Consider the following 13,300-nt stretch of genomic DNA (forward strand, 5'->3'; position numbering starts at 1 on the left):
TTCATGTGTAGACACTCAGATATACAAACTGACCCACTCTGACAGCGTGTTTCCATGTTTATCAACATACAAAAAATGTAGGGAACACACACAGATACCACATAATGCAATGGCTATGCTCTAAATCTGTTTGGCAATATACAGAAAAACACAAAGAATAAAATAAAGTAGTACATATAATCATCTTCTGGGGCCTCGTATAAGCACCAAACACACCATTATATCTTTTTCTAGCAAGTCCATAGCTTGATGCCAGCAAGCACAATCTCGTGACAAGCTCTGCGCAAACAAGAAGACACCCATTTGAAAACTCAACATGAATCAAATTATAAAGCCGAAGGTACTATAGTATCATTCTCATAATGTCACAGGGAACGTACCAGCTGGAGAGGAGTCTGCTTGCCAATTCTCATAATGTCACACCGCACAACTTCTTCCCGATGGCCAAGGTCAAACTTCAGCATCGTGTGCCACAATCTCTAATTTCAGATTACAAGTTAAGTAGTAGTTAAGTTTGAGAAAACACAGATTTATAGAGCCTCTTTGACTCAAAGGGACTTCATATGGGAGAAATGATGTAGATTGATCATGCATGAAGCAAACATGATTGTATAAAATGGCAGAATGTCATAGATTAGCCTGCCTCTGCACGTCCAGATGGTTTGGAAGTGCTGAAGTATTCATCAACCGCATACTCTTTCTCATGTAAGACAAGGTATACAAGAACCAACGTTCTTACACCAGAATCAGAATATTGATTTATGTGCCTTTTAATCTCTTCCTCAAATTATCTTCTAGCCGGTACACATGGATAAAACAGACTTCCAGTCTCTTCCTCAAATTCTTTAACAGCTGGTGCACATGGAGAAGCAGAATAAGCAGGCATGGGCAGTGCACAAGTTCGATAGTTATTTGTGAAAAGATACAAAAATTTAAAGTAAGTTGAGTACTTACGTATCCTCCCCTCTGGTTCCTTCACTCAAAGGCACATCCATTTTCATGAGCTACTAAATTCCAGGACATTCAGGAGCTCATACTTTCTGTCCGAACATATAAATACATTTTGGTTAGGATCAGAATAAAAAATAAATACCGTGCCCGGGCATTGCAATGGGTTAAACAAATCGTCGCACGCACCTAGCGGTTTATCTGTATTGCCACTTCTCTTCGTATTTCTAATTCAGCAAACTTGTAATGATGGTTGGCGACTTGGCGTCATCCTGTATCGTCTATAGGGACCATCCACAACACATGTTTCACTACAGCGCAACCACCATTCCTGCCCATCATCAATGCCACTGCCTTTTCATGCAAAAAATTTGTCAAAGGTGAAAGATACATCATCATGCAGGAATTGTATTAGAAAAATATCAATATTCTTCATGTTTTAACTCGACAAAGGTCTGTGTCAATCCATCATTGATTGTATTCTTCCAACCCAAATGGCATTCACAGTTCCCCATGGTGCAACCCTGCCCCCATCGGACACAATGCCACCCTAGGAAAGCCGCCATCTCGTCAACACAAAGATCAAGAAAATTATTTGTTCCCTCACAAATCATAACTCTTGATCTCACAATATTGTCGTACTCTTTCCCCTTGTCCTCTGTCCTCTACGCACAACATGGTACGCCAACCATCAGCAGCTAAGAAAGCACAACAAGAAGGATCAAACAAGAGGATGGGGAGGTCAGAATTACGTGGAGTATCTTGCCGACATTGCCGTCCTGGGCGGCCGACTCTTGTAGCTGGATGGTGCCACGGCTCGACATATTATCCGTGACTAATTAGACGTAGGGTCTCCCTCCTGATAACATAGCATGGAAACTACAACACACTGAGAATGTCTCTCAGTCCATTGCTCTATTACTGAACATTGCTAGAAATCAATATAAAATATTCAAGTAAACACTGAATACCAAATTGTTTGATCACTAAAAATATCAAGTAAATCTATATATGCAAGAAAAAATTGTGTATTATATTTTCTACAGCTTTCTACAATTGTTGAATATAACCCTGACATTTGGACACGTAGGCCATTGTGTTGTATCTGAAGTATCTCAAGAGCTCCACGAGTAGATGACGGATGCAGGTGATAGTACATCGACCTATTACGAGTTATGAGAGACTGAAGCTCTGTCTCGTGGACAGAGAACAACGGCAAGTGAACCACGGAGAGAAACTTATTTTCCTTCTCGTCTGCAGTTTTCTTGCTTGTGTACATCTAAAATGAAAGGCACGGAATGTCAGCTCCAGCATAAACCGATACAGTAAGTTAAGTTAACCCAATTACTATTCTGGGTAAAATAAATGAGCAAAATAGAAAACTGACTGCCTTCTTTGAATCAGGCTTGATAATGGCGCACATGGCAAGGTGTCAGCAAGAGGTTATCATAGATTTTCGTTCTGCGCTGTGGTCATGGAGTAAAATCAGATCAAACATACCAGACATATCAATTTTTTGGTTGTGTTATCATGCATTGTGATCCCAACAGGCTAGAACATCATAATTGCTAACCAATAATTTACTTGGAAGAAGCTGGTACGGTAGTAACAGCAAATTCAGTAGTTGCTATACATGTGATTCAGAGATGTTCCTCCAACCTATACTGATCAGAGGTTCAGAAGCAGTAATAATTCATATGGTAGCAGCCAGTTACCTATCCAACCTGCCAAGCTGCGAACACAATTTGGGGAAAAGTATGGTCGTGAACACAAAAGAAAGTCACACCAGCAGACGGTGGAAGCCTGCAACAACAAGGGGTGGGCAGAATGGGGTGCACAACGTACATACCTAGAACTTATCGGTGAGGTGGGTGAGGTCGGCAAGACCGTCGGGCTCGTCGCCGCTGCTGTCGCGCGAGTCCTCGCTCTCTAGGAAGACTCTCCTGGTTGTCGTAGTGGCTCCTGGACCCCTCCCATCCACGCGTCTAACAGGCAGAGCTCGCCCGCCAGCAACTTCCCCGCCACCCCTAGACGACACCCTTGCTGGCTGCGCCCTCAGCCGTGTCGCCACCGCAAGGGAGGCGCGGGCCCGATGAACCATGAGCAGGAGGAGGCTCCGAGGAAGAGTCCTCGGTGTGGCTTTGTTAGGCTGAGGAGGCGGCGACGGGAGCACGTGTTCAGCAGGCCCTGCTGTTGAGCGGCGGCGGCCGCCGCATCTGAGTGGGCGCTGGGTTGGAGATGAGATGCGGGTGTGGGAGCCAGGCAGATGGGTCCAACGGGTGGTGGAGCGCGCCGGTATGGCGAAGCCGGCGGGGTTGGGGGAACCATTGCCGAGGTGGAAGCAGTGGGGAGGAGTCCCGGCGGCGCCGTGGTAGCAGGGACGGGGGGAGCCGGCAACGGCTGCAACATTGAGTGTCGTCGGCGGTGGAAGGCCGCGGGGGTGGGGGCACTTGGGACAGGGGGAGGAGCGCCGACGGGGTTGACGGCGCGCGGCGGCGTGGCAGCGAAGGCGGCATGCGGCGGCGTGGAAGAATAAACTACTTGACGAACGACAGTCCTTGGACGATGCTTGCACGACCGATGATCCAACGGTGCAAATCCACGCATCAGATGTGTTAAAGGCTCAGCTGGCTCTGTCGTCCATAAATCGTGCAAGGAATGTCGTATGTGTAGCAATGCTGAAGATGGATTGGGGGCAGGGTCGGGGGTTCTTTATTTTCCTGTTCGCATCGGTTCGGGTGTACTTAATCAGGACTGCGGGTTGATTCTCATAAAAGCTAGAGGCTCTTTTGGAAAAACGCCGCGACGGTGAACCCGAAGACTCAATTCGTGCTTTATTATTATTATTATTACTAGCAAAAATACCCGTGCGTTGCATCGGGTATAAAATAAATCTAAGAGTTCATATGGTATTCAAGTGTTTACCTATCATGGTGAATAATAAGATTTTACAGTTAAATTGGTTGTGAGACTCATAAGGATCCACCTTATGAAGATCTCATTGTATTCGAAAAGCTCGTAATCTTTTTCTCTACTAATAAAACCTACTTCTTCAACTCGTTCGAAAGAAATTGAATTATGTGTAATAAGTTGTTGTTATTCTACAATCCTGTATAAAAATAATTATGAAAATCTAACCATTTATCCATCAGCGGCTACTCCTTCGTTGCGAAAGTAATTATGCATCATTCGCATAGCTGTAACAGTTTCAAATAGATCATATATTAACTCCTATATCTCGGAATCCCAATTAACATTAATTCATAATTTTGCTTTCCCACTTCAAAAATATGATGAGCAGAAAGTAAAGAATTTACAATGCTTGTCACTCTTTTGTTGACACGTTGCTGCCAACAGTAGGAGCACACCCTCCACGCCAACATGACCACTTCCCTGGACATTATCATCGGGCCTCGATGAGATCAGGTTAGGGTACGCAGAACTGTGGGACAGATGGTACAACAGAGGGTAGTGCCCCCCTCCCAACTGTCGTGCGGGGGCGAAACATGGTGCGAGCAAGATGCACCTTTGTCGCCCTCTCTCGATTCTTCATCCCTCGCTCTATCCTGCCTATCTTACCGATGATATCAATGACATCTAGAGTTGAAGAATATCTTGATGGTTAGCAAGTACCGACTTGCTTCAAATATCTTCTCTATTAAGAAATATTTCTTTTCAATATTTCACTCGCTTTTAATTATTGTACTCCATCCGTCTTAAAATAATTGTCTCGTTGTACTAACTATAGTATTTCCTCCGCTCCTAAATATAAGTCTATTTGGAGATTTTAATATGGACTACATACCGAGCAAAATGTGTGAAACTATATTCTAAAATATGTCTATAAGCATCCGTATGTAGTCCATATTAAAATTTCTAAAAAGACTTATATTTAAACACGAAGGGAGTACAAAATTGTGTATAAAATTGTAGTGAGAGACTTATTTTAGGACAGAGGGAATATCTGATATATAGTACTAACAACAAACAACATCAAGTAATAATCGGTGCTCTTCCTGAAAATAGAAATCGGTGCTAGCACGGGTGCGTCCAGTAGCTTCTAGCCGGTACAAGACATTGGTGCCGCCTCGCGTGCTAGCAGAGGAGAGCACCGACCGCCCACTGCGTGCCTTATCTCATCGCCATTCCTCTCCTTCTCTTATCCAAATAGCCATTCCTCCTCATCCTAACCCAGCTCCGGCGCTCTTCCTCTTCTCCGTCCAACCCAGCCAAAATAGCGACACGTGCGCGGGGCCGCGGTGGCTGGCCAGGAAGCACTCCCTAATCGGCGAGGAACCCAGAGGACGCCGTGGCTGGCGCCTTGGAGCTGCTCTGCCGTCGGCCTGATCTGGCCGTCCGCCCCAGTCGCCGGCCCCGTGCTCCGGATCAGGCCAGCAGCCTCGCCTCCGACCCGATTCGAACCGCACAACCTTCGCCACCTCCGCCATGCCCCAGAGGTTCGGCTGATCCCGCGTCGCTCATTCTCCCTTCTTTCTCTGCTCGCGGCTCGCGTTGACTTCGAGAGGCCATAGGCCTCGTCCAGCCGCATCCTCTCACTGCCTTGCTCCTCCACCACCACTCCTCCCCTTCTTCCTCCCCTTCCTGCCAGCCAGGGCACTCTCCCTCTCCCACCTCCCTTCGCCGCAGGACTCCATGAGGAGTGCGCGGATGCGGGTGTCTTGGCCAGTAGCAACAGTTGCGGCAGTTCCGCGCCGGGAGAAGCCTCGCACTGGGCGATGTGGAGGACGACGACCTGCTGCTTCCTCAGTCGCGCGTCCTCCTCCGCGTCGTGGGTGAGCCCTCCCCTTCTTCCTCCATCTCTCTTCTCTCCCATGCTTCTTTTCTCTAAGAGCTCTCTCTGTCTTCTATTTTTCTTCAGAGAGACGGCCATGGCCGGCCGATGCCCGAGCGTCGCCGGCCAAGGACCCGCCGGCGTCCAGACCCCCACCACGCCATTCCCATCTCGCCTAGACCTGCACAAGTCCCATCTAGTGCCCGCGCCATTCTTCGGCCCCCGGCCCGCAGCTCTGCAGCCCGATCTCTTCAGCCGCCTCACGTCCAAAGCAGAGGAGAGGAGCTCCCTGCGACGAGCCTCTCCAGCGCCCAGCAAACCACCAGGCCGTCCCAGCCTCCTTCTCGCTTCGGCATGAACGCACGGCCGTCGCGACGGCTCGCCGCATTCCTGGCCTCGGGCGGCGCGGACGCCCGCTGCGACGCATCACCCCTTCCTTGGCTCCTGCGGCGTGGACGCCAATGGCAAGCGGCAGCGCTTGCCCGGCGGTGGAGAACGCAAATGGATAAGCGGTGCAGGGGTGTTTTTTGCAAAAACGAAGCGTTTTCTCGGATACCCACTTAAAATAGGACTGCGGGTTGAATACTCAGAAACGGAGGTTTTTTTTTGCAAAAGTGACGACAACGTACGACCAGAAGCACTCCGTGCTTTATTAGTAGGGAAAGATTATTATTATTATTATTATTACTAGCACAAACGCCCGTGCGTTGCATCGGGTGAAAAAAAAACCCACACTTCCCTAACCCAATTGCTCAAGACCCCCTCTCATTCCACGACACAACGCCAGGCATGATGGGATGAATAAACTCTTTGAAATCGGCTGCCATGAAAATATATATTGTAGAAAAAATATGCATGTATTTCGGTTTTCAGTTCATTTGTATTCGCCCCACAGGTATGTCACAAAAGCTTTAGTTGGTGCGGTGGCTAGCTTGTCGGGTGAATAAAGTGGAGGTCCACAGTTTGAATCCCAGGTGGCTCGCTTTTTTCTTTTTATGCATTTGTCGCCCGACCTCTCGCGCGAGGTCAATCCAAATGGGCCGGCCCAGTCGCTCGATTCCTATGCGAACGGACGTCTTTTTGACGCAGAATGCGTCAAAAGCAAATCCTATTTGGCGCTACAGGCGCCCGTTAACGTGTATTCTGCAAACGGGCACCTGCAGCACCACGTATTGGGCCGGCCCGTTACTGCGTACTCTATTCCGCAAGAAAGAAAGGAGCCGTCGTTGCGACTCGAACCACAGACCTGTTGGATTGATGTTCGATAGTATAACCACCACGACACACAATATGATCTGATAATATTCAACTCTTTCTTTTTATGCATTTGTCACCCGACCTCTGCGCGAGGTCAATCCAAATTGGCCGGCCCAGTCGCGTGATTCCTATGCGAACAGACGTCTTTTTGACGCAGAATGCGTCAAAGGCAAATCCTATTTGGCGCTGCAGGCGCCTGTTAACGTGTATTCTGCAAACGGGCGCCTGCAGCACCCCGTACTGGGCCGGCCCGTTACTGCATACTCTATTCCGCAAAAAAGAAGGGAGCCGTCGTTGCAACTCGAACCACAGACCTGCCGGATAGATGTTCGATAGTATAACCACCACGAGACACAATACGATCTGATAATATTCAACTCTTGCTTTGCTTTATTCGTTTCTTTTCTTTTTTTTCCTTTTTTCTTTTCTTTTTTGCATTTTTTGTTTCTTCTTCTTCCTGGTTTCTTTACCTCACTGACTTTGTTTTTTTCTTAAATACGTGAACATTCTCAAATTCAATGATTTTTCTAAAATTGATGAACTTTTTTTTCAAATCTGTGAACTTTTAATAATTTTTGTGAACTACTTTTAAAAATTGATTATTTTGTTTCAAAATCGACGAACTTTTTTCAAATTCGATGAACCCTTTTCAAAATCTTTGAACTTTTTTCAAATTCAATGAACTTTTTTTCAAATTGGATGAACTTTTTTTGCAAATTGATGAACTTTTTTTCAAATTTTTGATGAACATTTTTTAATTTTTTGTGAACTACTTTCTTAAGTTGATGAACTTTTTTCAAATTGGTGAACTTTTTTTTTTAAATTTTGATGAACTTTTTAAAATTTTTTGTGAACTATTTTTGTAAATTGACGAACTTTGTTTTTAAAATCATTGGGCTTCTCTTGAATAGGGCGATGTTTTTATGCATGTTCATGAACTTTTTCTGAAAGTTGTGAGGTTTCATTTTTCTTTAAAAAAATCATATGTTCTCTCAAAAAAAAATGGGCCGGCCCTAGTGGTTAGCTGAACACACGTAGGTAGAGCAGGTAGCGAGTTCTTTATATGGGTACAATATGCGAAGTATTGGATAGTGTTGTTTTCGTATCCTACAACACATAGTGGCCTTTGGCGCGGTGGTTGTTGTGCGGGGAGAAGCAAGTTTAACAAAACCATGTGTGTTCGAATCCCAGCTCTAGCGTATATTTTCCATGGTTAATTTTCCTTTTCACTTCTACTTTTAGAAGTAGCTGCTGGGCCGGCCTGTTAGGCTGCGCGCGCGAGCGCCAAAAGGGCTAACCGACGCTTAATGTGCCGAGTAGGAGCTCCCTGCGTCAAATACGTGCTCGCGTGATTCCCTGAATTAGTACCACCTCGTTTATATATTTTAAATTCAAACTAAAAGCGTAAATTCATAGAAAGAAAGCGTATTGTGACGGTGAACCCGGAGACCCAATCCGTACTTTATTATTAGGGAGAGACTAGCACAACGTGTCCATAGAAACATCCATAAGCACAATGCAACAATAACTAACGGCGTCATCCGGTGGCTGTAGGGAGGCGCATGCTAAAAGCTAGCAGAAATGCATATAAGTCATACATAAAAAACCATGCTACACATACGATACTTTTGTATGAATTTTGTATGACAGTTCTGATATTAAAGGACTAATTTTCGATTCTTCTATAGAAGGTATTATTTTGGAAAGTTGAAGTACTCTTTGGGATTTGCACTACGCCATAAAAAAATCAAAATTCGCACTAAGCAGCAATTGTTTTTCCGGATTTTGCATGGAGTCGTTAAAAAATCTAGCTAAAAGGGTTGGGTTAAATAATGTGTTTTAGCCCCTCTCTCACTTCACGGACATCAATTCATTTGTGTCGGGTAAATACCATGACAGATGAAAAAAAATGAAGAAATTCAGCTCCGTTTATATATTTTTAAAGCAAACATATCTGTGTGTTACAACAGAAGAAAATAAATAAATATAAGCTGATTAACCTAAAAAATAATTTATCATTCTAACAATTTCACAAGAAGCAAAAGAATATTGAAAGCAATCAAAAGTATCAAGGGCCATGAATGATGTCCAAACAACGGTTTAGTGCTCCCGAAATAAGTTGTCCTAAATTTCAGACTTTCAAAACAAAACCATTAAAAGAACTAAAGAACATTAAAAGAAGTGGCCACGGATATGCACAAGTCACATAAAACTCATAACAGTGACACTGCTAGCACATTGCACTTGAACGAGATGGGCATCATTCTCAAACACTATGAATTCCGGTTGGATCAAACTAACAACACAAAAGTACAATGGCAAAAGTCCATATTGAGAGTTACAGCAGAGCATGCTACTTCAAAGTTATTCATAATCTGATCACATAGAATATAGTACTCACGTTGTAATTAAATCGATGAGGTAAATCTTTTGCCACCGTTTCGAAAAAAGTACTGGTGTTGTACGACGGCGTATCACATAATAGATAAAGCACGGCCGTTGAATTCATACTCTCCTTTTTCTAAAGAAAACATATCAATATCTCTCCTCTGCAATTGTACAGAAGAAATAATAAATAGGCAGTTCAATTTGCAAGAACTTTAAAATACGGATCATATTCTATCTAGCTAGAGTATTGGCACCACACGCAAGCGAGCCAGACATGCACGCAACATAGGGCGTGGAGGAGGAAGGGAGGGCGTGAGCGGCTGGAGCCGATCCGAGCAGGTAGCCAGCACGTCGCGGACTGCTAGTCGTCGATCGGGAAGGAGGACTTCGTTCGTTGGAGTTCCCTGGGTAACGGCAATGGCTTATTGAAATACCTAGGCGACTCGCAATTAGGTCTTTGTCTTAGACACATGGGCATGCATCCTTTTTTCCCTCGTTAATTGGCATGCGTGATCCTTAGCCCTTCCTTCTCTTCCCTCCCTCGTTAATAGGTCTTCATTTTCCCTTGTTAATATATAGTATCTAAATTTGTTTATTGGCAATGGGTGAAGGCAAGCAACAATGATGACTTGAAAAGAACGTCAAGGAAGTGGAAAAAATAAAAGACGCTCAATGTGAACCAAGCTGGTCCTTGTACCGTTCATTGACCAATGTGTTATGCAACGTGGTTAATTCTTTCCATCATTTTCTTTCTTTATTCCTGTCACGTCACTACTCTTTTCTTCTTTTATTTTCATATATGGAAGGCCTAGGATTCCTCTTTAATTGCCCGCCACATAGCCTGAATGGACCCCCCGTTTACTTAGATGGTGTTTGTTCCTCTAGCCCTAGGACTTTTTCTAGTCCCTGAGACTTTTTGAAAAAGACTCTCAAGGAGGTGCTTCTAAGGACTTTTAGCAAAAAGTCCCAAAAAAGTCCCATCATGTTTGGTTTGGTTTGCTAGGGACTTTTTCTAGTCCCTACACAAAAAAGTCCCTGGAAACAAACACCCCCCCCTTAGGAAATTAACATGGTGATTATGGCACCCCATCTAGAACGTGTAAGCATTGTTGCACGCATTATGCGGAGCGCATGTAGCGTGTATTGGAATCTCTCTTAATTTCCCCCGTTTAATTGCCCACCATATTTCTTTCCATCCTTTCCTTTTCTCGAGAATCCTCGATTCCTTTTTGGGCACCAACTCCTCATCCTCCGATCACCAATTTTCGAGCCGGCTTATTAAGGTGATTGATGATAGGTAATTTGAACACATATATAAGTTGATGGTTGTGCCTTTCAAAGGGCGAGGTGGTACTATTTGATAAGAATACTAACCGCAACTAATTCATGTAGGTTGGCCTAGTTCACTTGGCTGGCGTCTATCCTACGGGGTGTAAGGTCGCGAGTTCGAGTCATGCTGCATGTTTTTTTCCTTCCCGTGTTACCCTAAAGCTGGGCCTTTTTCCTTCCCGTGTTACCCTGAAGCTGGGCCTTTTTCCTTCCCGTGTTACCTTGAAGCTGGGCCAACGAGCCAGCCTGCAGGCCCATGTCGGTAGGAACGCCTGCAGGCCCTCAATCGAGTCGATAATATTGCATAGACAAAATTTAGTACCACCTCGAATATGTTTTAAATTCAAACTGAAAGCGTAAAATCACGGAAAGAAGCGTATTGTGATGTTGAACCCACGAAATCAATCTGTGCTTTATTAATACTAGGAAAATTGCCCGTGCGTTGCAACAGGAGAGAAAATTTCACACCCTCTAATTCAGTAAGAGAGGTTCACTTGTGCACCATCATGATGGACCGTGCATACTCTTACCCACACGCACCACACCAAACCTCCCCCTGACTCAACGCTGCCACTCTACCGATCCAGGAACACCACCCGTGTGCCGCCCTCCCCTCGAGCATCTACTTCTCCTTCTACCCATGTGTGCTGCTTCATAACGAACCCGCAGTGCTATCTACCAGCCTCTTATTTGTCATGTGCACCCACTTCTTTCCGTTCATCCCCGTCTCCTCGTCCCACTCGGCCATAAGAAATCTCCACCTCTTCTCTAGCTCGGCCTTTTTTTCTTGCGGGATCTCTCGGCTTTTGACTCCTGCGGCCTCCAAGCTCCAGCACCAAGCCATCATGTATACCTTGGACACCGAGCTCCCTCGCATTCAATGTAGTCTTCCATTGCATTCTGATTTTTCATCATGCATGTTGCCTCCTGCTAGGCTGGCCAGTACCGATCGATCAAACGCAAGAACACCAAGACCATGTCAGGTTATAATTGAGACGTTGTCATGGGATGGGAATTGCAAGGCATGATTGTAGGGAAAACCGCACTGCTCGATGTTTTACAAAAAAGAGAAAACACACACACACACACTGCTCCGCTGCTGTGGCCTGGTGGTATTAGATGATTCCATCAGGACGCCTCTAGACAAGCACATAAGTGTATATTGTTTTTGTACTTTCTCTTGATTCAAATATAAACAACACATGCATATATATACACGTCCATCAGGACTCCTTATCAAATTTCAAAACTGTATTTTTGTTCTAATCTAATCACCCGCGCACACATTGATTGATAGAAACTTTGGTGTGTGGAAAAATCAAGCGATGCATACATGACGATATCCAGAAACATGCGATTTTCATTAAGATTACATATCCATAGATAATGGGAAGTACTAAGGAGTACGTTGCAACAGGAATAACCATTCTAGTACAAAGGACAGATGTTGTTTTCGCTGGGAACTAAACTCCGACAGTGCTCGGACACCACCGAGGAAGCAAAAGCTGAGGCTGTTTCTTGCTCTCACTCATCCAAATGAATGGTAACTGGCCCGGTAATCTTGAAAATCGACAGCTCATAGTTTTTGAGGTGCTACAATTCACTGGGACCTGCAGATCAAGACTGTTTGTTGGGTATGTGGATATTAGGGAGCAGATGATTCGTTTTCAGTAGTGCTGCACATCCCTGATAGAGAGTGTAACCAAGTAGATCATGGGCTAGCTAGCTATGCTAGATCTCATGGATTTTTTATATTAGACGGGAGGGTCCATGGCCTACTTCAGTCCGTCATTTGTATGCACAATGATGCGATTAATGAAAAGTCTTTTAAACCTAAAAAACATCCTGAAGGAAAGATTTTAGTTAGGCGTGCAATAGTTGATCAACCAAGACTTAGATATGAACCTTGCCGGAGGGTTATTTATCAATAAACTGGCACTACGCCTAAACATTGTACCAAAGCATAGCGAAGCGTTAACAAAACTGCAAGCTAAATTTGTTTATGCTTGCTGGGCACCATAGGTCCTAGAATATATCTTTACCTACTATTTGTGTATATGTATAGGAACCCTGAAAAAAATCTGACTTCAATTTTTGGAAAACTTGCTTGTTGAGTAAAGTTCAGAGCAAGTGTTACAACTAAGTCCTTTAGCTATTCCAGCAATATCCACTACTGGAGCACCAAAGATACCACCAAAGAGACGGCTTGTTGCTTCCTGATCTGATGCCTAGAGCAAAACCCCCCATAATTTCGTTCGTAATGACTCACTATGGAATCACGAATTGATTCTGAAAGTGAAAAGTAGTACACAAAACAACTGACGAAGGCACGTAGCTGTCTCCTCGAAGCGCCACCACTCCTCGTACTGGAGCGCAGACAACCATTGACGCTGAACTGGATTTTGAGCTCAGTCACCAGCTGACCGCCACAATCACCCCGGATCCACGGGTTGAAGTGGGGCATCTCCGCCGCGACTTTCCCATGTATATCTCCATAGCGAACTACGTCAAGCGGAGGCAACGGGTACATGTACCATAGCGGCGACGGCTAGCTCTACGCTGACGAAGAACAACAGCACACCGAGC

At 44.9% G+C, this 13,300-nt stretch overlaps 1 protein-coding gene and 1 long non-coding RNA gene across 4 annotated transcripts; one reads left to right on the top strand and one right to left on the bottom strand.

Annotated features, from left to right (window-relative positions):
- Positions 1-231: 231 nt before the first annotated feature.
- Positions 232-3,636, bottom strand: LOC119267824. 3 transcript variants are annotated; one of them, XR_005132704.1, is made up of 5 exons: positions 2,798-3,636; positions 1,138-2,227; positions 955-1,040; positions 381-852; positions 232-279 (listed from the first exon to the last, which is right to left on the bottom strand). It is a non-coding gene; the product is annotated as an uncharacterized LOC119267824 (long non-coding RNA). The 3 variants fall into 3 exon arrangements; XR_005132703.1 differs by having other exon boundaries at positions 1,138-1,613; positions 1,701-3,624; XR_005132702.1 differs by having other exon boundaries at positions 1,138-3,580.
- Positions 3,637-5,480: 1,844 nt separating this feature from the next.
- LOC119267825 lies at positions 5,481-6,736 on the top strand. Its single transcript, XM_037549263.1, has 2 exons — positions 5,481-5,741; positions 5,828-6,736. The coding sequence occupies exons 1-2, from the start codon at positions 5,685-5,687 to the stop codon at positions 6,302-6,304; spliced, it is 534 nt and encodes a 177-aa protein (XP_037405160.1). The 5' UTR covers positions 5,481-5,684; the 3' UTR covers positions 6,305-6,736.
- Positions 6,737-13,300: the final 6,564 nt, after the last annotated feature.

This window comes from Triticum dicoccoides, chromosome 3A (genome assembly GCF_002162155.2).
Source record: "Triticum dicoccoides isolate Atlit2015 ecotype Zavitan chromosome 3A, WEW_v2.0, whole genome shotgun sequence".
In the NCBI taxonomy this organism is placed as follows: domain Eukaryota; kingdom Viridiplantae; phylum Streptophyta; class Magnoliopsida; order Poales; family Poaceae; genus Triticum; species Triticum dicoccoides.